Raw genomic sequence first — 25,480 nt, 5'->3', positions numbered from 1 at the left:
CATCTGTTTGAGTTGTTTGATGTTGTTTGACTGCCAGGATGTATGTATGTCTATATAACTGATTTGGGTGGCTTGATTTTGCAACATGATTGAGGGTATGTTGTATTGTGTGTGAATTATAGTTTGGAAGTATGTATGAAACAAAGTTGTGATTGGCGTAAGTGTAACAGTATGGTTGATGGACGTAATTCCATGGATCTCAAAGGGAGGTCCCATGGTGGTGCCCTATGTTATGGACGTAATTCCATGGATCTCAAAGAGAGGTTACATGGTGGTGCCCTATGTTATTGGACGTAATTCCATGATCTTCAAGGAGAAGATTCATGGTGGTGCCTTGAATGTTTAGAATGATTTGCATGGTAGCTCAGTCTTGGGGGTTTTCCTGACGCTCCAATGGTCTTTCATTCTCAAGTAGAGAGGATTGATCCATGTGGTGAGGAGTAGCAGGAGGTACTAGTCTTGGAGGCTTCCAGTATGCTACAGGGCGCGGAACGGACTAACTTTGTGAGTGTGGTAGGGTGGAACCCATTGGCAACGGCTTTGCAAAGCAGTAGAGGCCACCACGAGTGCATAACCCGCCATAGCTCGGGAATCATTCTAGTCCGAACGAGTCGGTTTATAATGCAACAAGTCTTGTAATGTCATTTACCATGTTTTGAGTGAACTATGCATGCTGTGTGTGTGACTGTATAACATGATTTTTGTATATCTAGCTCACCCTTCTTCTTGTGTTTGTCTGTTGTTTGTGTCGTGTTTCTGTTGCAATGATCATCCACTTGGATGTGAGCAGAGGTGGATGAGGTACCCCTGGAGCAGGCCCTGGATGGTGATGATGCTGCAGCTTAGTTTGTTTAGGATTTCTTAATTAAGTTTTACTATCTTGAAATACTCTTATGGGTGTTTAAAGTTTTAAATTATAGCCATTTTTGGGATGACTGTAATTATTAAGACTTTAGCTACAAGTTTGACTCCTAACTGTTCTGTTATATCAAAATTGTGGACTACCAATATATATATTTGTTATATTTTTGGGATGTTACAAATATTCCCTTTTAGATGGAATATAAAAATTTATCTTTAAAAGAATATTTTAATTGTAAATACAAGATATGCGTTTTGAAACCATTTAGAATAGGTATTGCTTAAATTAGTAATCTTATTTGGTGTAACAACTATTATTAGATGATGACATGATACTCTGATATAGCCTTCACTGGATTCCTCGTTTCTTAATTTTTTTATTTATAAACTATAAAAACAAGTTTAATGAGTGTTCTTTTTATTAACCGATAAAACAAATTGATGTCAGTTCGAGTATATTTTATTCTTATTGATAGATTATATTCGTTTTATCATATTCAGCTTACTTTCAAAATTTATTGTGTATTTTATCTTGAAAAGAATATTGTGTATTCAGATTAGTTTCATACTTCTTACTAAAAAATTATTAGTTTCATACTGACTGAGAAATAGTAGGTATTGGTAACGAGTAATATTTATATTTTAGAATTTAATCGTAATACACCCAGTATAACTTTTTTTACATCATTAGCTTATTAGAAAGCAATCTAAATGTCAATGTTTAAAATAATTACAAGAAATTTTAGTGACTTTAATTTTCCAAAAAAAAAAACTGTAATTAAATGGAAACATTTATGTAAATTTAAATAATTTTTATAATATCATGTCACTACACATCATGTGCTTTAGTAAAAAAATTAACCCTATCGTGTTATACTATAATTTAATTATAAATTGAATTAAAGTATGCATACAGATCATTTAACCCCTACATGTTTACATACTATCACCTAATCAAATATTGTATATTAAATTACTCAAATATAAAAAGACTATTTTCTTAAAACATTTGTAATCCATATTAAAAAAACGTTATGTTACTAACTCGTTTTGGTTAAACTCGGTTTTCAAAAAAATTAAGTATTATTTAAAAAATAAAAAATAAAACGTATAACATGTTTAACCCTAACCAATGAAAGTGTGAACTTTTACCCATTGAGAGAAAAAAAATCTCCTTGATCACAGATAAATCTTTTCTTATTAAAACCAAACATTTAGATCTTTATAAATATTAAAACATATATAATCTGACATAAATTAATTTGACCACTGATAAACTAGAGAACTATAAAATGATACACTCAAAAGACGTTATGGAATGAAATGAAGAACAAAAAAAACTGAATACAATGACGCGGTGATTCAAAAAAAAATTGCAATGCAGTTAGAAATATTATATATAAATTTATTATAAAATATAGCAATTAAAATTCTGTAATCCAAAGTTCAGAAAAGTTAAACATTGGTGTTTTAATTCCCTTCTTCATTTGAAAATAAGTGCTATGTTCTTAATATTTCGTTAAATACAAAAATTATATTGAGTATATTTTACTAGCACTTTTATAAGTCCACATCAGTGTAGTAATATCAGTCAAATTGGATAGAAGTGAACTGAAGTTTCCTCTAAATAGTAGATAGAGCAAATCCAATGTACAGCCTCTGCATGCATCAGACAAATCGAATAACGCAGAAAATACATGACCTTTTTTGTGTAGTTTTCTTTAAACTCTTCAGTAGCCTAAAAAGAAAAAGAAATTCGGTAAAAACAAATAACAGCCTGGGCCATAATTGACGAAACAAATCAGGAATGTACTCTTGTACAGATCCGAGGTAAAAGTGACTCGATCAGTAAATCAAATTACTAAAAATCCATCAGAAATCTCGCTACTTATGGTAAGCGTCTAAAAATGACGTCAATTTAATTCAACTTGGCTAATCACCTCAGCAAAGGTCCTCACTTTACATGGACTTTGGTCCAGCGACAAAACTTCCAAGATCCCAATATTTATCATATGCGAGTCTGAATATCGTTGTTGCTGATTGGCCCCCATCCAAACATATTCCATAGCAGAAGCTTGGAATTCCTCCCCTTTGGGGCAACGTTGGCGTTCAAAGCTGAACTTGAGTCGTGTCTGTCTGAACAATGGCCAGTCAAGCCGATATGCGGCATTAATACTTTTCATACACTAATAATGTATAATTTTAAAAACTAGATGAACTTATAATTTAAAAATGCTTTCATAATTAAGAGGATACAAAATTATACACACTGCGTAGTAGTCAGTTGACCAAAAGGGCTCCCAAAAAATGACCAGATAACATGATAAAAAATGGAGGGGGGGATAATTGTCACCTCTTTTCTCTTCCCCATCCCCGATGTAAGTTTACGGAATTACGGGGGCATGAAGAGAACAGAAAGGTGGCTAGGGAAGCAAAATGTGAACAGCCCAGGTACAAAATCACAATGGCTATATTTGGGAAAGGCCATTGCATCAAGGAAGGAAGTCACAGTTTGGGTCAATATCGATGAAAGCACGGGTTATGGGCAACAGGGCAGGGCAGGTAACAAAAGTTACTTGAGATACTTGTACTCTGTACAATGAATAGATAGATAGATATGGGCTTTTGTCTTTTCAACCAATATATTTGCTTGTCTTCTTTATTTATCATACAGACTATTAAGTTGTAAGAAAGTGTTTCATTTTGAGAATGAGAGGGTTCAATAATAACCATCAGACAAAAAAAAATGGTCAATATAACTATATAATTTAAAATCTTACATTTATTCTACTCTCCCACGCGCACTCTTGCTCGTGTATCCCGTCACTCTTTACAAAACCACCAATTCCTCTGCCCTCTGACTTCCTTCAAGCACTCCAATGTTTAATGAAATGCTTTTTTATTTAAAAAGTAAAAGCGACCTATGACAAGCCCAACCGCAGAACCTCATGAAGGAATTACCAAGGCCACATTTAATTATCCAAAAAATTTCTATTGCCAGACCTACATGAATCCATGGCGTAGCCCCTGAACATTCCATTTGAAACCATACAGCATGTCACTAGTATTGGACACGGCGATGAACTTGCGTTCCCTTCATCTCGTTTTTTTATTTCATGTGATATTCATGTTTAAATTCATCAAACATTTGAGACGAGAGTGATTGTTGAAGTCAGTTGGACATAGAAATGGATAGAGAAAATGACGATTTTGGAAAGAAAAAAAAATAGGAGATGAAGAGAGACACGAGAAAGTGAATGAAAGAATAGAATGCATAGTCACGTTAGATTTTATATTGACAGTTTATTTTAATCCAACGGTTATTATTGAACCCTCTTATTCTCACAATAAAACATTTTCTCACGATAGTTAATGCGGTAATACCCCAATTGATAATAACACAATCAATTGATCACGAGGCAAGCTGCACGGTGAATGCAAGCTTCCATGTCCAAATCCTAATACAGAGCATTGTAAAACAATTATGCCCCCGTCATTGAAATTTCTAAATCACTACTGCGAGAATGCCATTGAAAATGCTCTGCATGTGCAAAAGTAATTAAATTGAAAGAGAATGATAATTTTGATTTGCTGGCTTCGAATGCCTGCAACCTGCTTAAGACCAGTCTAGCTTAGTGCTGCCCTGATCCGTATTTAGCCCAATCTGATTTGAATAGACCCCTTTTTCCAAATTATATTAAAAATGCAAGATAAATTGGATAAGTATTATCATAGTTAAACTTACATAAATGATGTCAGAAAGGAGCCTCTAGTGATTCATCCCAAACTTCTGCACTACCATTGGATGCATCCTCTACGTCTTCTTCCATTGAAAGCCTTATATATTCTCTATGAGCAAAGCGATCCCACTCTGTCAATGTAGGATTCTCACGTTCCTGTTCACAGAAGGGCATATACCAATTCAATCAAAACTCACCAAAAATAGTTACTCACACTGACTCAACAGCGAAATAATTTCTATCAAATATTCATCTACCTGACGAATCAAAAATGGGTCACGAGTTTCAAAGGCCATGAACTTATTCAGATTGAACAGGATATTGAAAACACTTCCTGAGAGTTTACCGCCTTTCAGGTCTCGCAGAGTTATATAGCTCTCATCCTACATAATCAAGAATTTGAATTTAAAATTAAGGAAAAAAGTATCTCAAATAAAGCATAAAATCAACCAAAAGGATAGAGAAAGGACAAGAAAATGAGCAACCAAAACAGTGGAATTGGTATGTTATTTTTCCAAGACAACACAGTTTTAAACAACAGATTACATTCCATCTAGAATGACTTCCCAACAACATAATGAAGAATCGATTGAAGTAAGATTGAGAGACAAACCTCAGGTCCAACCATGTCAATAATCTGGCACAGTATATCCTCAAATAGCACAGGTTCTTGGGCCATGCACTCCATTCGATGCAATTGCTCCTCATAAAAAAATTGCAGTTCATTCCGTGTCAAAACTCCATTTCCATCCAAATCAATGCACTTAAACCTAATCATGACAAATCAAATCACCAATAATAACCAATTAAAGTCAACTAAAAAGATCAAATATCCAATGTTTGCTTAAGAGTGTACTGAGTATGAAAACAATAGAGGGAAGAGAAAAAAAAAAAAAGTGAAAAGCTTCAAGAAAAAGAAAAAGGGAAGAAAAAAATAATCAAACATCCAATGTTCTTCCATTTATTCCATAAATCAAGCCGCCCGAATTTCCATCAATCCATTTCCCCTGTCCTGTTTTCAGCATTACCTTTTGTTGAGGCTAAACTTAAGCATTCTACCCTACTACACAAAGGGCTTTCTTATCCCAAGGAAGATGTTCGGATGTGTTTGAAATTGGTTTTGTCAGGAACCAAGCAATGAAAAGAGAAAGAAAAGAAAACTTTTTATTGGATAGAATGAAAAGAACAAGAAATAGGAGAGCCTCTCTCCTTCAAGGGCTTCCCCTTCACAGAGGTAACACTCAGTCTACAAAATTCACCCCCTCTTCCTCCCCACTTCTTCTTTCCTATTTATATCTAACACCTCAAATAACTAACTAATGAATATTCTAACTATCTTAACTAATTTCTCTTTTATGTGTATCCTAACATACACTCCTCCAAAAATCAACCTTGTCCTTAAGGTTGGAACAATGGAAGCTTTATCACGTAGCTCATCTCCATCACGGTGATCGTTATCTACTCTTCCTGAAAGCATAGTGATTTTGTCCTATCATAGTGGGGGAATGCTCGGGCCACTACATTCAAATTCAGGTCCGAAAGTTGGGTGGTGGTGGGGATGAGTGGTTTTTGTATAAAAGTCTCTGAACCAGTAAGTTTAAATTCCAATATTTATTGATGTTCCAACCACCTTCATTATCAAATCTAAGTCCAGAAATGATTTCTTATTCATATTACGTAAATCTGAATATGGGAAAAAAGGATTTTTGGCTGCATTTCCACCTTCAACTTTCTTATTGATTAATTTTGTAATTTGGTTATCAAGAAACTAACCTTCACAGTCCATAATCTTCTCTCTCTTTTGATGCATCCCCTTCTTCCATCATAATTTATGTTTCTGTTTCAAATCTCACTTCCTTTTTGGTTTTTTCTTAACTATAGAGGGTGTTATTCTTCATAGCAGAACCTTCTCTCACGTCTCAAACAATTTCCATAGCTCTAATCAAGTCTTTTGGATCCTATGGTGGAATCTAATTTTTGAATGTTAGATTGCAACCCTGAAAAGAAATACCCCTGCAATTGATCTTTTGGTGTTTGATTTGCTTGTGACACCAACCTTGAGGAGTTATTCCCTTCAAATATGGGCAACTCCACCCTTTTAATCCAAGGCCTTAGCAATTCTACTCTTTCCTCATCTGATCTACTACTACGTAGATATCTTTCTTCCTTCTCTTCATTATTACCGAGTACTCTCCTTCTTCAGACAGTTTCTTGCTTTTCTTGATTTCTTGTAACAGTTATTTGATTTCTTTCATGTATGGAAAATCAGCTTTCAGCTCCACAACCACCTTCCCTTGTTCGCGGGCCCATCTTTCCAACCACTCAAACGACTTTCTATTATGACCTGTTACTGTAGATTTGGCAGATCAGACCAATTTATTAGAATGAAAAGAACAAGAAATAGGAGAGCACTCTCTCCTTCAAAGGCTTCTCCTTCACAAAGAGCTAACGCTCAGTCTACAAAATTCACCCCCTCTTCCTCTCCCTCTTTCCTATTTATATCTAACTAACACCTTAAGTAACTAACTCATTAATATTCTAACTATCTTAACTAACTTCACTTATTTGTGTATCCTGACAGTTTCCAATTGGTTTAAAATATTAAATGAATAAAACCTGTTTGAGAGATTGTTTTCACCATGCAAACATTTAAAACAGTTTTATATTGCTTATATCTTCTAGATTTCGTAATTTGAAATCATTCAATATAAAGGAAACACCTAATGAGAGTAGTTTTGGGGTGGGGGGTTAAGAAAATATCTTAATGGATGGGAAACAAAATACCAATATTCAAGACTTGGCTCAGATGATTTATCCTCTTCTGACAGTATGAAGTAAACAAAATCTTCATAACCCATCTTTCCCTCAACCTTACTGGTAAATCTTCTAGGAACCTGAGATAATATTGAAGAGAATCAATTTTTGCATCGTGAACAAATGCTCTGATAATTCATATAAACAGATGTGAAAAGACATGCACGTGTATTACAAGAGAAGGGTAGGGCTTTGGGCTGTCTGTGGCCCTAGACAACAATAGTCAAATTAGAAGACAGAAGCAACAGATGATATAGTAATCCACACCAACCTGGGAAAATATTCTATCAACAATTCGATAGGTAAGCGCATGGTTACCATATCTGATAAGATTCTCTTTGTCTATCAAGAAATCATGATCTGTATCCAGCTCCCAAAACTTGCAGTATATGACATAAAAATGCTCATAAGAAAAGTACCTGTAGATAATATTAAGGTAAAAACAGTAAGGCATCTTCAAAAAACCAAGGTCATTTTACATAGTTAATGAAAATGACATCTTCAAAAAGTACACCTACCTCAAAACCTTGTTTATGTCCTCTTCTTCATCAGCATGCTGCATTGCATCAATTATGTTTCCACGCTTCAGCTCCCTCAGGGTGAGACGACCATTTCCTGATCTATTAATGTAGTAATATATTCTGTATATGACAGTTTCAGCTGGAACATCAGAAAAACAAGTAGTTATGAACATTGCACTACGAAGACGAAAAAAGAACATTATATCAGATGATAATGTCAACAAAGTTGAAAAACTGGTTACAGGGGAAAATGCCGGCTAGAATTATTTCAGTAAGTGTAAAACAATCAACAAACAGAGCTGGCAGGTATGTGGATTGCCTAAGCAGGAGAAAAGTAAATGTTTAAAGAGCATCCAATACATTTGGATCAATCAAGAGAGCTACTTGACAGGACACAGTTTTGCATGGTCTTGAGTAGAAAAAAACTAATTGTCCAAACAATAGCTTATAAATAGCAGCTGCAGGCAAAACCCAACGATTTTAAAAGGAACACATACCTAATTATATTTTGTAAGGTAAAGATTGAATCAAATTTCATGAAAGCACAGTACATTGGATTGAAAAAAAAAAAATGCAGTGTCAGAAACATGCAGCCTTGTTTTGCTCATGTTGCTTTACTTAAAATGCCATATTTTGTATTTATTAGAAAGTGGGTTTAAGCCTAACTCAATCCCACAAAACCGGCTTGTAAGGTGAGGTTTGCACCTCACTTATATATTATAATTTGGCCTTATCTCTAGTCGATGTGGGACTTCCAACACACCCCCTTCATGCTGAGGTATAGACATCTCGTGCGTGATAGTAGAAATTGGGTGGTCCGATAACGGCCGGATAGCGGATGGAATAGAAGAATAGAATGCCCACTTAGAACTCGCTAGGATAGGCTCTATGGCTCTGATACCATATTAGAAAGTGGATTTATGCCTAACTCAACCTCACAAAACCGACTTGTAAGGTGAGGTTTGCACCTCACTTATATATTATAATTTGACCTTATCTCTAGTCGATGTGGGACTTCCAACAGTATTGTTCATCTATTGTATGATTTATAAATTGATTCGATTTGATTCACAAATTCATAAAATATCTCTTCTCAATCACAACAATATAGTCACACAACAGCGTAAAATAGATCTTCCAAGTACAATTCATAAACTAGCTCCTGCAATCCAATAACCATGACTGTGATATTCTAAAAGTCTCCCTCATGCTAAAGCTGGCTAAGCAGGACAGAGAACTTGTTAGGAACCCAGAATTGATAAAGAGAAAGAAAAGTAATATTCTTTATGGTATAGACTGTATAGACTGAAAAGAACACAAAAAATAGGAAAGCACTCTCTCCTCCAAGGGTTTCCCCTTCACAGAGAGCTAAAGCTCAATCTACAAAATTGCCAAAAAGTCCCCTGCATATTAGGACCCTCCAACTATATAAAGGAAACCTCACTCACCCTAACAACCTAACTAACACTATTTCTTAATTTGTTTCCTTCTATCATACACACATTATATCCTATCAGAACTACACCCCAAAAAAGAGGCTAGGGATACTATAAACAAGACGACACATGTGGAGCCCATGCACCATCAAGAACAGCAGGTGAAAAATAGCTCATAAATGCACATAAGAGGTTCTTCAATATTGGCACCCCGAGGGATGGTCAATTGGTGACTTCTGAACAAGACAATGGTGTCTGGTTTAACCAAAGATTAAAACAGTTAATCAGCCTCAAGAGTGGTATTTAAAACAGAAAAAAAATAAGGGTCAAACTAGAGAAGATTTGCATTTTAGGGAACTCGTCAACGAAATAATTATATGATAGGTCAAAAATGAAATGATTGGAGCCAAGGGAGCATGGATGGTATCAAATAGATGCGAATGTCAAAGGCAAAACTCAAAAGAGATGATCAAAAAATAAAGCTGAGGATTGAAGATGATCAATGACTATTCTATTTAATGGAGTAGTTCAGCTAATTCTACATAGCAAAAAAGAGAAATGCCTCTCAGAGTGGACTATGGCTTTAGTATATAATGTTGGAATTAGGTTTAGAAGGAAAAAATGGAGAGAAAAAGGATAAATACAATAAAATTCATATTGACTTGACATTATATGATGTGTTAAAATTCATATTGACTTAAATTACTAATCCTTACTGTTGGAAGTGGACTTTAAGCCTAACTTAACCCCACAAAACCGGCTTGTAGGGTGAGGTTTGCACCCACTTATAAACTATGAAATGGCCTTATCTCTAGTCGATATGAGACTTCCAACACACCCCCTCACGCCGAGGTATATACATCTCGAGCGTGGGATTAGACTTTTTAATGGGTGGTCCAATAGCGGCCCGATAGCGGGTGGAACAATATGCCCAGCAAACAACAAACATCGCTAGGATGGGCTCTAACCATGGCTTTGATACCATGTTAGAAGTAGACTTTAAGCCTAACTCAACCCCACAAAACCGGCTTGTAGGGTGAGGTTTGCACCCACTTATAAACTATGAAATGGCCTTATCTCTAGTCGATGTGAGACTTCCAACACTTACTTTTGTACTAGTAACCCTAACTAAATAAGCTAACAAAATCACACGAATTAGAAAGCATGCAAACTATGATAAGCAACCTAATCCGCCTAAGATACTCTAAAATATTCCAAGATATGACACTGATATTATGGGATAGTATAACAAAACCAAACCATAAAAAGTTGCTCCAAATTCATTTCAATAAATCCAATACAGGGGTCAGATATAGATAAAGGATATGTCAGAAGACCTAGCACAAACAATAAAGCATTCTCCAGGGCATGGAATGTGTAATTTGTTGATTACTAACTCAACTGTAATGTCTCTCTCTACATATCTTCCAGTAAAATATCTGAAAACAAGTTTAAGGACATACCCAGTATGTAGAACTTGATTAATCCAACAAGGGTCAGGATAGAACACTACAGAAAACATTTCAACAGAAACAAGAAGTTTAACTCAAGGGGAGTGTCAGAAATTTGGCAGAAAAGGTTTACAAAAGGCTAATTCGGGATGTGTGAGAATAATGCAGAAGATCTGCCCAATCTCCCTTGATATCCAAAATAGTGACTCCACTCAAGCAATCAAAGGAAGAACAACAGTGCCATAAAACTTTACTGCAGTTAAAATTAGTCCTTTATAAGGCAACATCAACAAAAAGCTGCTCCAGGGTAGAAGAAGACATTCATGCCTTCCAATAATCCACACAATGGTTTTGTTTAAATCAAGTACGGCAAGAATTTCAAATTTATTAACCAATGTCCACATATGAACTTACATGAACCCCTATATACAAGGTTACAACCAAGATGGAAAACAAACCGTATCTCTCTTGAAACTCAGGTGTGCTCTGCAGAAACTCCAATCCTGGATGAGTTGCCAAAAGTTCACGTAGCACAGGTTTAAAATCATCCTGACATGAAGTATCATATAGTTAGAAAGAAGATCAACAAGAATATACTACCATAGCCAAGAAAATCAACAAAAGTGCCACTAAAATAATCAATCACACTAGAATCAAGGAACCCAAGAAATGATATTTTGATAGATATAACCTGGTCATGGCTAAGTGTAACTCTTAGAGGAGGAGAAGAAAACTACATGAAATCAAAGGCATAAAATATAAATGCAATAGAAGTAAAATACCTGAGTAAGGTATTTGAGCTGTGGTTGCTTTAAAATTGTGAATATTTGGGTCGCTATATCTTTTGTCAACATGTTTCCGTTGACCCAATAATCAATAAATGATTTCCTATAGGAATATAAAATCAAGGAATTAAGCATAATTATTGGGAATTACTAATTACGGGGAACAGAACCATTCATGTACAGTTCCTACCTAAGTCATGGAAGGAGACTTAAATAAAAAGCATGTTCTTTTTATTAATAAACATAAGGTCGTTCAAGCAAGAAATCAATCAGCATACTGCCATAATGAATTGAAATAGCAGTTTGCAAGAGTAGTTTCCGGTTTAACACCAAACACAAGGGAACCATAGAGAATTCTTGACCAAACAATGCATAAAACCAAGTTTGGGGCATATGCTTGTTTCTGCCAACTTGCCTCTTCCTACTAATGGTTGGTTCCTTCATTTGTTACCTTGAACAGTACAGCATCAAATATTTTACATGTCATAGTAGGAAAAACTAAAAACCTTCATTATTCAAAAGATGATCGAGAGAGGAAATTTAATGTTCTTTCCTTTCTAGTCAAAACTATTCTGACATAGTTTTCAGTTAAGATCATGTTTGTTGATAGCAAAAAGGAAGAAAGCACTCCAGAGGGAAGAAGATATAAAAATTTAGTTGATGTAGTAATTCATAACTTTCCACAGCCTCCTCCACAAGCCATCATTCATCTTTCAAATGACAATACTTTCCTGGTTGCCTTTAATACACTTTTGACATGTCAAACGAGGTTCATTTCTAAATGTCCAAATTCAATACTTAGTAGAAATTACAACAGATAAAGTCAATATTACATTCCAAAATGGCCGTTACATATTTTTCAGGGGGGGGGGGGGGGGGGGGGGGGGGGGGGGGGGGGTTGGGGCGAATTAGTCACCTCTTTTTCAAAATCTCTCAAAGGAAATTCCCTGGAAAAGAAAACATTCCCCTGGAAAATATATTTTTATGAACACGCTCTTTGAAGTGATTTCTATCAGTTTTGAAGTCTGTTATATGTATCAGATGACTACTAATTTGACCAAGAAACCATACTAGTTTGCTTGTTTTAGGTCCATTTCTAACAACTTTCCTAATCACTCCTCAGATTAGATACTATAAACATCATTGTTGACTTTGCAATGATATAATGCAATTAACTCAAATTTAAAATCCTAGAAACTAGTGGAAGAGATATTTGAAACCACAACTAAATTACGGATAGGGGACAGGGCATAGATAAACTGTTTATGGCATTTGTGAAATATACATAAATAGAATCAAACAAATGAACTATTGGCCATTGATATAACATGTAAACTAATGCATCCACCTCCCTTGAGCTTGACATATAAATCAAGGATAGATCCATCACTACCAGTACCACCTCCATTTATACTTTCATTATAAACACGTAAAACTCAGAATAACTCACTGAAGATGGCTACAATATGTCAAAGAATCACTCAATATTACGGGAACTAAAGAATGTTTCTATCTTTTAAAGGACGGCTTATTTGGGAAAGGGAACTAAATATTAATACATTATAGCAGGAGGGTAATATGTGAATAAGGTCAAACTTGAGTATCTTGTAAGCTTAAGGCTTTGTATAATGAAGAACTCACTTGATTAGCCAGTTGAATAAAGAAATTAATTATCAAAAATAAATAATGGGATAGTCAGAAATACAGGATTTTCGGGTTCCAAGCTCTTTCCTTTTTCTGAATAATTACACAGTACTTATCATGTTCCAGCTCTATTCAATGTCATGACATCTAAATAAACACTTTTTAGATATCGAAACAGCTAAATCAAACAACCACTATCCGCAGCAAAAAAAATACAGAAGCATAATTTTGTTATAATTATAATGATAATAATAAAGCACACACCTTGTCACAAATCCAGTTCCATCGTCAATCTTTCTAAACAGAGATGTGGAAAAGAAAGATGGCAGCTTGCATACTTCCTTAGTAATTGTCTTGAATTCTGCCAACCAAAAGAAACAAGTAGAACATAATTAAGCTAGTATTACTGTAACTATTCATTTTATTACAGAGTGGTTTTCAGATAGATAGTCACGTATTGACTTGAGGGAGCATTTAAACTATTTTTTTTACTTAAAATGAGGGGTGGTGCTTGCTTAAAAAGCTAGGATGTGCACGCTATTGGAAATCACAGTTTCCCCCAATTGCCAATTGCTCCTTTAGACTATAACGCCTCTATATTCCCAATATCTCACCATGTATCTGCAGACCATCCATGTGATCATGAAATAAATGGTCAATTCTAACAAGGCATTGTTCTTTCAGTTCATTTGGAGGAGGACGCCCAAATTGAAAGTAGAACTGCAGCACACAAGTATCTATGTTATTAGAAAAAAAAAAAATATATATATATATATATATATAGCATGAAAAGGGGGGGGGGGGGGGGGAGAGGGTGATAAACAAAAAAGAAGAAAAATAAACACAGGACATACTCACAAACAGTCAGCAGACGAGGAAAAAAAGAAAAGCATGATAAATAAAAATATACAGGAAAGCATCACATATAAATAAAGAATATACTGATAAACAGTTACCAGATGGACCTAACCTGAGGTATCAATTCTTTTACTGGCTCACTGACAACCTTCAAAGGAGAACCCAAGTTAGAAGGGCCAACTCTATGTTTCACTATGCGAGGGGAGCCAGATGAACTTCTTGGCGAAAGAGGCGGTGCAGTGCCAGCGGGAAACATGGAGGGTAAAGAATTGCTTGAAGAATTCGGACTAGAGCAATTCCCTGGTACATTCAAGGGAGCACCTGACTTTGCTTCATTTAGCAACGATGTTACCTACACATATCAACAAGTGAGACATAAGATTAAGAATAAAATCACAAATGCACGAATTTATCCTTTAAATACTGTTTGAAGGGGAAAACTTGACCAATAAGGAAACTCAAATTTTCAAAAACAAAATTAATAATCCATATTTCATTCATGAGTATCATCAAGACTTATTTATATGGCTTGTGAAAGTAGACAACAGTCCTTCCTACAATAAGCTGCGGTGGTTTCTCTTAAGGAAAGAGATTGAGACATAACAGTAGACATAATCACTTATTAACATAAAAATATGTTGAGTATATCTAGGAAAAAAATCATAATAATGCTCATGAAGTAGGTGTATGGAACCCCACACCAACGACTATCTTTCATTAACATAAATAATAATTAATAATCCATCATTCTCACAAAAACATTGTGGATTTGAGTATTATTATTCAAATGATTATTAATTTATTATCTGACAGCAGAAGTTGCTACTACGAATGGATATGTAATAAAAATTGCGAAATGAGCAAAGTTGCAATATGTTGATTTCCTAATCGAGGAACATGTTACGAAGCGTACCAATCGATGACTTTCAGGAAGCGAAAGCCACTGCTCGAAGAGCGTCTCAACGAAACTTAGGTTAGATTTGAGTGCCAAAGAGGACACCTCAGGGAGCTGCAACAAGTCGACATCCAACGACGCCGTATCGCTAACGACCTCCATGCTCATCTAATCGAAACCGTGACCTTATCTCTCATTCACGAACCGAACCACGCAAAGAACAAAGCGAAACCTGCTTGAGCGAGCTGAATTTCAATGCCTTCGAATCGAAACTGCGTGCGCCAACCAGATTCTATATCGGAATGAAACAAATGTGCTGGAGCCAGCTGCTGATTCAGCAGGAACCCTAGATCTTTCTACTGTTAGGAATTACGATCGATTACCGATGTAGATTGAGGAGATGGATCGGTGCGGCGATCTGGTAAGAGGCTTCGACGGAGAAAGAATGCGCGAGGGAAATAAAACCGGATGTAAATTTCTGTAGAGATCCACGCGATTTTGGAGGGAGAGAGAACAAATGTGTGTGCAGATACTGAAGAAAAAAAAAATGAAGAGAGGCGTGGTGTTTTCGTGTTTTTTTGTATATTTTATTTGTTTTGAAATGAAGCGAAAGAGCAGAAAATGAAAATTTTGACAGGCCGACACGTGGTCTGCTTACGGAAAATACGGTTTTTTGAGTGCAATCATCAGTCTTCACATGCTGGAGGATCCTACGTCTACAGTCAACACCACTTCCAAGTTCCCATCCATGGTTCCATTATTTTTTGGGGTACGACCCTAGCAGTACTTTATTTAATTGTACATATCCTTGCTTCCATTATTGCTATTCAGTAGTATATTAAATAATGAAAGATGCTATTTGTGCTCTTAAAAATATAATCAAATATATATATTCGAATTTTATGACTAAAATTTTAATCAAACTTTAAAGACAAATTTTAGTCACCATTCATTAATTAATGCAAATAATTTTACGAGCAATTTGTCCAGTGAATGAATTTTATAAATGTAAACAACGAATTTGTCCGTTTATCTTGTTAAACTGTAATGTTAAAGGCAAATGTAGATAAGGTAAAAGTGGATTACGTTGTCTAAACTCATTCCGTGTAGAAAAGATAAAGAATTTGTTATACTTACAATTGAATTTTAGAAAATAAGGGGTAACATAAAATGTAATCAGACTTAGATTTGCAGTACAATACACGAAATCCAAGTTATGGTCAAATTAGATATTGAATTGACGAAGATAAAATTAACTTCAATAAATAATAATATTATTTTCTTTTCAATACATGAATACAACATACGGAACAATACTAATAAAAAATAAAATTATATACATAAATTTTAAATTTAAATTTCACTTTAAAATATCACGACTCAAAAACAAGCTATATGTCAACACAAACAAATAAAGAAAATATAAGATTATATTTAAGTTAGAAGTACAAATGTCTTTAAAAAATAATTTAAAAAAATACGTGTTATTTAGTGAATTCATTAATTTTTTCTAAACCCAGTTATTTCTTTTAAATTCTTTTTGAGTTATAACCCGTTCTTCTAGTTTAACCAAAACTTCATTTTCAAACACAAATATTGGTTTCAGTTCAAACCATTAATTCAGCTAATTCATTTAACGTTGATAAATAATCACTCCAAGAAAATTGTATATATGTTGTCGACAGTAACGTGTAATAAATGGATTTATCGAAAAAGGATATAAGGATTTAGTCAATGAGTAAGAGTGACTCTTTGAATAAAGCTTACTTTTAGGTTTAATTAGTAATTTAATTTTTATATTTAATATATTTTGTTTCTTATTTGTTTTTAATTTAATTGAGTTTTTATTTTTCTTTTAAATTTAATATCATATATTCCGTTAAATTAACATTAACAGGTGTTACTAGTTAAAATTTGTATCATGTATTAAATTTTGAATTATCTTTTACTTAAAACTCTTCTTATTTTAATACATCACGCTTTCAGATAGAAAATGATTCAAAATTTTGATAGGTGGCAGATTCAAAAATTGTAAAACATCATACAAACTATGTTCAAATCAATTTAACGAAGTGATTGAAACTTTTAAAAATTCAATTGAGTAAGAAAAAAATAAGAATTAAAACAATTTAAAAACCTAAATATATATAGACAATATTATTAATTAAATCATTATTTTATTATTAAAAGATCGCGTTCATAAATAGAAAAAGCAGTTGACTGAGTTTTGTTTTATAAAAAATATTATATCTTTATAAATAGTTTTCTTACTTTTTGTTATATTCTTTATAAGTTTTTAACTTATTTTTTTAATATCGGATACTAGCACAATAATTTTGTCTCAAAAAGCTTATGTCTCGTTAGAACTTTTATTGGAGTATATTTATCTCTTACCTTTTCTTAAGATATTTTAATGATATTGTATGCATTTGTGGTAGCATGTTGTTCGAAAGGATTTAAAATAAATCTATCGATTTCTGATAATTTGTTGGCACATAGGTAACATTTTCAAATAAATTTTTTAACATGAAACTTTTTAGTTTTTTATAAATTTTAAGTGAGATGTTTTTTAAAAAAAATATTAGAAAATACTAATCTAATATAAGGTTTTTCAAAATCTAAATATAAGTTATTTTATATGATAGTTGAATAATAAAATAAAATTACTTTAATAGTGTGAATACTTTATTATTGTTTTTTGTTATTATTTTGTAAATTGTTTGCTTTACAGATAATATCATCAATTTTCTGTAAAAATAATAATATCACGTGTAACCAAAATATATGTTTTATTGAATAGTGTCGTTTTAAATTAAAAAACAGTATATTACTTTTAGGTTGAACAGTATTTCTATTTTTGAAAATAAATCTTATATTATGAAATATTTTATGCTATTTGAATTAACTTTGTATACACTTTTAAAAGTCATACCTGAATGGTAGATATGGATTTTTTTTATGCAATAATATCTAAACGTTATTGTTTTTCGTTTTGTCAATTAAATTTAGTTTTATTTAACAGTATGATTATATTTTGATATTTTACAAGTAATAAAATTGTTATTTTGAAAACATAAACAACTCAATTTTACAACTAAGGTTAAGAAAAATTGCAACAAAATTTGTTGATATTAATTTTATCTGTGATATTAATAGAACTAAGGTGAGTATCACTCTAAATTCATACGAAGATTTTGCCAATAAAATGTTAGTATCGACCTCAACTCAGCTATATGTTAATATTAATGGATCAAAGTCAATGTTGATTTTAACCCAATCAAATGTTGATCTTGGAAACATTAGGGTTAATATTAATTCCAACTCATTGATATTGATCCAAACTCAACAAAAAGTTATCATTGGTAAAAGCAAGGTTATTATCAATCTCAATTCGACTATAAACTACCCATGCGAGACAAAGGTCAATATCGACATAGACTTGACGATGTTGATATTAGCAAGAACAATATCAAGATCAACTCCAACATAATATTTTATAAACTAAGATCAATATCAACCTTAACTCAACTAAAGGCTAGCATTTACAAAACTAAAGTCAACATTAACATCAAACTCAATAAAAGACGGATTTTGACAAGACTAATGTTTGCTTTGACTTTAGTTTGAGTGAAGTTGACTTTGTACTACCACGATAAGGACAATCTTCTTAATCACTCCAGCCTTTATGTCTTATTTAGCTTAAGGTTGGGAAGTTGTGATCCGTCATGTTGACATGCATCGTGGAATTTTGACTAAGTACGGTATACCTATGATGTTTGAGCATCAAATTATGATTAATGATTATTAATATAACATACCGTCTTAAATGTCTTTATACCAAGTAAGGGATGTTCCTTACAAAAATCGATCATGGACTAGTGATTCAAAAGTTTTCATTTTGATGCAACGAGATGTTTGGGATATTGGTTAAAGTTCAAATATCACTTTTATGCCTTTTCGCCTTGAGTGTCTCTTACGACTTAAGATTAAATGTAACGTGCCATCACAATATCAGAGAACGATCAAATACCAAATACTTTTACACGAAACCAACTAAAACTTGGGGGTTGTATATAGGATGACAAAAAAAACCCACACCTACGAGTATCTATAGATAAAATCCACGATAGATAGTTGATATCCGCGAGTTGCGGGTGACATATATTGTAATATCCGCTTATAAACAGGTAGAGTGCATGTATTATACTATTTATACTCGCATGTATCCGCTATCCATAAGAAATAAAAGTAAAAAATTAATTTATGTTTTACTAAATTAAATTTAATTAAAATTAATTTTTAATTTATAGATAATTTATATTATATTATATATTTTTTGTAATTTTATTCAAAATTTATTTTAAAAAGTCATAAAAATATATATTTTTTAAATACGTACGAGTACCTATAAATTTTAAAATATCCGCAAATATTTTTTAAATGAGTATCTACATAGGTAACGGGCAAGTAGCAAATATATTTATTTGTACAGATCAAATAACGGGTAAACTCTATTTATGTCCGACTCGACCTGTTACTATTCTAGTTATATATTATAACAATACAAGACTTGTTAGAAACGATTTTAGACTAATTAACCGTATAAATAAATTAAAACACATCTCCTATAATATTAAATATATAATTTTAAATGTATGATTTATATTATTTTATAGGATTTTATATATGTTCGATGCATAAAATATAAAAGTTGATATTCAACATACAATCCGATTGACTATAATAGGAAAATATTGTAAAGGTTTAGACTCTACAATATTCTAACTTGAAACTTTAAATTAAATAATTCATAAACACTCCTTTAAATCTATTTTAAATTATTTGTGTTTGATTTAGAATAGAAAAAACATATTTAATTTAATGTCCAATTCAAACACGGTTACAATGCCAAAAACCCTATATTAATCAGATAAATCTTACTATTTTCGACTGTTCTTTCCTACTCGTATTTAGGATAATTAAATAAAATGATCTAAAAAGGACAAATATTTTGTTGTCATATTTACTTCATATATCGTCTTCATATTTTATTGTTTATTTGAGTGATTTAGAAGTAAGTGAGAATGAATTTGGAAGCAATATTTGTAAGAATTAGTGTAGGATTTGATTGATATGACAGATTAAAAAAATTTACTCCAAAATTCACTCTTATTTACTTCCAAATTCACTCAAATAAACAACAAAAAAAGTTACCTTTAAATCCACTCAATCACTCTCCCCCAAATCCATTTAAGTGAACAAAATATATTGAAGCAATATTTTCATCAAACTCAAGCTTTACATCCATGGTTCTCACCTAATTCAAAATTTAAGAGATTCAAACAAGTCACCACACTCATTTTAACAACGAAAAATTATATATGTACACTCTTTCGGTTGTAGGGGCTGAGTCGTGTAATACCTCACGTCCTCCTCTTCCTATTTCTCGACCGTCTCCTTACTCCTCGTCTCACTCCTCTGCGGGTGGGAGACCTGCGAAAGATTCTCCGATGCCAAAGTCAGTTTGAGAACAATGACGTTTTTCAATAGAACAATAATAAATGCTCAATCAATGCCCCCTCTACCACTCACCTTTCACCACCTGTATTTATAGTTTTTGTTATGGGCTTAGGATTAGTGAAAAGTTAATCACGGCCCAACTTTGGCCCAATAGTTTTTAACAGCTATTTACCTTAATCTTGATCTGGTCAACGGGCAGTAGAGTCGGCCGGCCTCCTGATATTTGGTCTTACAGCCGGCCAGCTCATATGAGTTGATGTTCGTCCGGATGACGAGCGGCAGGGCCGCATGATTGGATAATCATGGATCTACGAACATCTGGTCTGTATGCTGTCCGGCCCCTCCTGATGACGAGCGGCAAGGTCGCGTGATTGGACAATCATGGACCTACGGACGTCCGGTCTGTACACTGTCCGACCCCTCCTGATGATGAGCGACAAGGTCGCGTGATTGAACAATCATGATTATGCGAACGTCCGGTCTATATGTTGCCCGATCCCTACCCAATCCCTACTGGTACATACACTTTTCAACTTGTTTATTTCTATCAAAAATTTAATAAAGAGTTATTTTTATTTAATTATTTAAACTTATTTTATATTTTTAGATTAAAATATAGTTTATATTGAATACGTGTATCAAAATTAGTAAAAGTTAAAGCTAAAAGATTCAAATAAGTCACCACGCTCCTTTTAACAACGAAAAATTATATATGTACACTTTTCAACTTGTTTATCACTATCAAAAATTTAATAAAAAGCTATTTTTATTTAATTATTTAAACTTATTTTATATTTTTAAATTAAAATATAGTTCATATTGAATACGTGTAGAGTAAAACATTGAGTGTCTATATATTATCATCTTAAATACTATATTTTTTTTATCAAAATTGGTAAGCAAAATTGTACTCAGTGATTTAAAAATTATCCATTTATTTGAAACAAACATTATTTTTTGTGTGATTTGTCCAACAAATTGCCCCTTGCATATAAATAACTTACAGTTGTTTTCTTTCTAATAAAATACATAAAAAAATTGAAGAGGATTCTCAATTTTTTATTTCATAAATGATTCTCCTATTTTATTATTTTATCTATAATCTATAAAACAAACGTTATTAACAAAATGAAGTTCTTAACTTGTGAAACCCCAATCCCAATAACTCTGCCATATAACAGTTATATATGCTTTTATTTACTCTTATCTAAATTATTAAAATTATTATTTCTAAACCAAGGATCGTTCATTAGAGATTAAGAATTTCAGAAAAGTACTATAAACATTGAAATTATTTTGAGAAATGTCAACTATCTGTGTTCTTCACAATTATAATTATTTCAACACAATAAATATATGGATAACATAGTTAATGAATAGTAAATTTTACTTCTAAGTAAAACCTTATGGAAAAATATTTTAAAAGATAGAATGTATTAATTCACACAATTTTCAGGTATTTGGGTTTTCGTAATCGAATAATCCCAAGATATCAAATACCAAGGTCGGCATAGTCTCATATTAATCACATAATAATGTAAATAGCAATTTTTTATTTAGTATTTGTAGGCTTTTTTTATTGGATTATGGCGGCTAGAAGATATATATATTTTTTAGTCTCTTAATTTGCTATTTTTATTTTAAAACAATTACATTTTTAATTTTATTATTTATTACAAGTATTATTGTAAAGTCAAGAAAAAAAAAACTCTGGCATTTCGGAACTTGGGCAGACAGAAGAAAGGAGACTGGGTTGGGTGTAGTAGAAGTGGAGGGACTGAACCCAGTCGCTCAGACACATCACAGTCCAATGGACCCTCTGCTTCTGCTCTCACCGCGCTTCAAATAAATTCTTCTTTCTTATCTCACTACCCTAAACTCCTCACACTGTCACTCTTTCACTCTCCTCTTCTCATTTTTCCGATTCATTCACTTCTCAAGATTCTTGTCATCATCGACGACGACACGACGCGTGTTTCCGCGGTGATCTTTCCGTTAATGCATGTAACGAAATTTAGCCAATGAAACTAATTGAATCTCGATAAAGTATTTTCAATTCCTTTTTCCAATTTGTTCTCTCGCGAAGATGCAAGGGTTTACTCCAACTACAGATTTGAAAGAGCTTCAGTCCACCATGCGAGCCATCGAGCAGGCTTGCACTTCCATTCAGGTTCCAATCATTCTGTCCCGCTATAATCCCCGCTCGTTTTTTTTTTTGGAAGTGGAGAAGGAGAGAATGCAGAGTTAAGAATAAGGAACTCATTTTCCCTAGTTCTGAATTTTTGTCGAGAATCTAAATACTTAATTATGAAAACGTCGTTTCACGTTTAGTTGTTTTCTTTGGTTCTGATTATAAAACTTGCTTGAGTATCTGATGTGTAAGTTGACGTCTGTTGTTATTCCTGCCATGCTTGTGGTAAATAATGAGAGATCGGCGGAGTGTAATTCCATTGGTCGTGATTATTCTGTTGAGTGTTTTATTTGTTTTGTCCAGAGTAGAAGGTAAAAATAGCACGATCACATTAACGCACAAAAGAATCAATTATTATGTTATGTACACTAATATGGTACTATATTTACCTGTCTTTAAAATTTCTCTGTAAACAATTTTTTCGGAAAAAAAGGCAGATGTTAAACTGCTGAACATGGCAAGTGTGTTACTGCTTCTGACATCTTCTTCATTTGTTAGTACAAAATATTTGACAAGAAATAAATGTGTAACACACTATCATATTTTTTGCATTTTCTACTATTTGTATTGCATAATAAAATGTTGCTTTAACTCCTGGTCTCTTTTCTAATAATTTTGGTTCTTGTCGAGTACCCATTCATCAAGTCTAGGAGAACTACCTTTACTCGGATATAAAATCTCTCCCTTTATCTCTCTCTCTCCCTCTCTCTCTCTCTCTATATATATATTTATAGTGTGTGTAGATATATGTATATACATATGTATGTATGTATATGAACATATAGACATGCAAATAGATATGCATATGTAGTCATGTTCTTATACTTGTGATGCATTTATTTTCAGATGCATATCAATCCAGGAGCTTCAGAGGCAGTTATTTTGTCATTAGGCCAGTCTTCTCAGCCATATAAGACTTGCCAATTCATTCTTGGTGAGTTTCATGTTGTGTGACAAACAAAATATCTGCCTATCGTGTAATGCAAATAATATTGTTCATTCAAATACATGAGAGTGGACGTATGAGAAAGAATGTTTAAGAAATTAATACATCTCTCAGCCTATTTATGCATTTATATATAAGAGTCCTTGCACCAAAGATACTAAGACATGAAAAGACTACACCTAGGTGACAAATGAAAGAAACTTTTTAGCTTTCTAGAGATAAACAAAAAGATAAGTTAACCTATTCTAACAAGTTAAACTATTCTAACACTCTCCATTAATATCGATTGTAAAACATACAAATTGAATTCAAGGATTTAGTCAAAACACTTGAAAGGTGATTATTGGAGTTAACAAATTTTGTGCAAATTTCCTTGGACAACAACTTTTCTTGGACATAATGACAAAAGGTTATTGTGTATCTTGTTCTCTCACAAAATATAGGAACAAAAGCAATGTGAATAGCTGCATGATTATCACAATATGTTCTCATTTGTTGAATTTCACCAACTTTTAGTTCTTGGAGGAATTGTTTTATCCACACCAATTCATAAGTGAACTACGCTATTGCCCTATAGTCAACTTCAATACTAGATCAAGCAAGCACATCCTGGTTCTTGCTTTTTTAATAAATAATATTGCCTCTAATGAAAACACAATATTTAGTAGTGTGTTAAGAAGTGAACCTTAAGCCTAACTCATTCTTACAAAACCAACTTGTAAGGTGGGGTTTGTACTTTATATTGTAAATTTGTCTTATTTCTAGGTAATGGGAAACTTCTAACACATTCCTCACGTCGAGGCATATACATATCGAGCATAAGACTAAATATTAATTGGTGGTCCGATGATAGTTTAATGATGGGTGGAACAATAAATCCAATAAATAACAAATTTCACTATAATAAACTCTAACCTATGGTTTGATGCCATATTAAGAAGTGAACTTTAAACTTAACTTAACCTTACAAAACTGGCTTATAAGTTAAGGTATGCACCCACTTATATATATTTTAAATTGGTTTTATCTCTAGTCAGTGTGAGATTTCTAAAATAGTGAGATACTTGTTTACAGGAGATTTTGCCCTATTAGCATCATAATAACCATATATATGAGTTTTCCATTATCTTCATATACCAATCCCTATTTTGAGTCTCTTTGAGGGTGCAAATGACAACTTTCTAGAGATCAAGATGAGGAGCATTCCAAATGCGGAAGGTTCTTTTATATCTTTTAGGTTTGAGAAAGGTTCACTTTATTCTACCATTAATTTCTAATTTGAATCTATAGGACTATCCATAGGTCTACAATAAATTATATCGGTTTCTTGTATCTAAGGCATATTTTCTTTGAGAGATTACAAAACCTTTGATTGAGCTACTTCAATACACAAGTAGTGTATTTGAGATCTTTGGTCTAAAAGTGATTGCATAAATGGTTCTTTAAATAAGAAATTTTAGTGAAAAAATTCTCTATAATGACTATGTCAACTTACACAATTAAGTGCACGCATTTCTTATCAGACAATAAGAGATTGAATGTATGTTTCACTATGTTTTAATGCATACATTTGTACAATGTGGCTAATTTCGCCAAACCAAACAGGTGGAGATTGTTTTAGATCACATGGATTGACATAATTTACAAACTAACCTGTATTTTCCTCGTGCAACAAACCTAAGAGGTTGCTTTATGTAGATTTCCTCCTTTACATCACCATGAAGGAAGACACCCTTGATATTTAGTGTCTTGTTGAGGTCAATGGGGAATTGTAGACATGGGAAAGAAAATTCATACAATGGTGATCATTTTCTGTTT

At 33.0% G+C, this 25,480-nt stretch overlaps 2 protein-coding genes across 10 annotated transcripts in view; one reads left to right on the top strand and one right to left on the bottom strand.

Moving 5' to 3' along the window:
* Positions 1-2,462: 2,462 nt before the first annotated feature.
* LOC108345671 (probable serine/threonine protein phosphatase 2A regulatory subunit B''delta) lies at positions 2,463-15,578 on the bottom strand. Of its 3 annotated transcripts, none has more exons than XM_017584332.2 (13): positions 15,024-15,578; positions 14,223-14,462; positions 13,867-13,972; positions 13,517-13,613; positions 11,606-11,711; positions 11,282-11,372; positions 7,934-8,075; positions 7,687-7,834; positions 7,386-7,495; positions 5,215-5,371; positions 4,859-4,984; positions 4,607-4,757; positions 2,463-2,997 (listed from the first exon to the last, which is right to left on the bottom strand). In XM_017584332.2, exons 1-12 carry the CDS (start codon positions 15,171-15,173, stop codon positions 4,617-4,619), a joined length of 1,614 nt encoding a protein of 537 aa, XP_017439821.1. In that variant the 5' UTR covers positions 15,174-15,578; the 3' UTR covers positions 2,463-2,997; positions 4,607-4,616. The 3 variants fall into 3 exon arrangements, with proteins under 3 accessions (XP_017439821.1, XP_017439822.1, XP_017439823.1); XM_017584333.2 differs by having other exon boundaries at positions 2,463-2,993; XM_017584334.2 differs by lacking the exon at positions 2,463-2,997 and adding an exon at positions 3,018-4,525.
* Positions 15,579-22,234: 6,656 nt separating this feature from the next.
* The window catches only part of LOC108345529 (uncharacterized), a 43,382-nt gene continuing 40,136 nt past the window's right edge, over positions 22,235-25,480 (top strand). For 5 of the 7 annotated variants that reach the window (XR_008250207.1, XR_008250208.1, XR_008250209.1 and 2 more), the window contains exons 1-3: positions 22,235-22,529; positions 22,612-22,695; positions 23,563-23,650. Coding sequence is in view for 3 of the 7 variants with exons in the window: in XM_052879774.1 (XP_052735734.1) it covers positions 22,524-22,529; positions 22,612-22,695; positions 23,563-23,650 (178 nt within the window). In the remaining 4 variants the exon portion in view is untranslated. Of the gene's footprint in view, positions 22,530-22,611; positions 22,696-23,562; positions 23,651-25,480 lie in introns of those variants that run through there. The other 2 variants (XM_052879773.1, XM_052879775.1) reach the window with 2 other exon arrangements.

This window comes from Vigna angularis, chromosome 6, assembly GCF_016808095.1.
Source record: "Vigna angularis cultivar LongXiaoDou No.4 chromosome 6, ASM1680809v1, whole genome shotgun sequence".
In the NCBI taxonomy this organism is placed as follows: Eukaryota; Viridiplantae; Streptophyta; class Magnoliopsida; order Fabales; family Fabaceae; genus Vigna; species Vigna angularis.
This window is presented reverse-complemented; position numbering and strand designations above follow the sequence as displayed.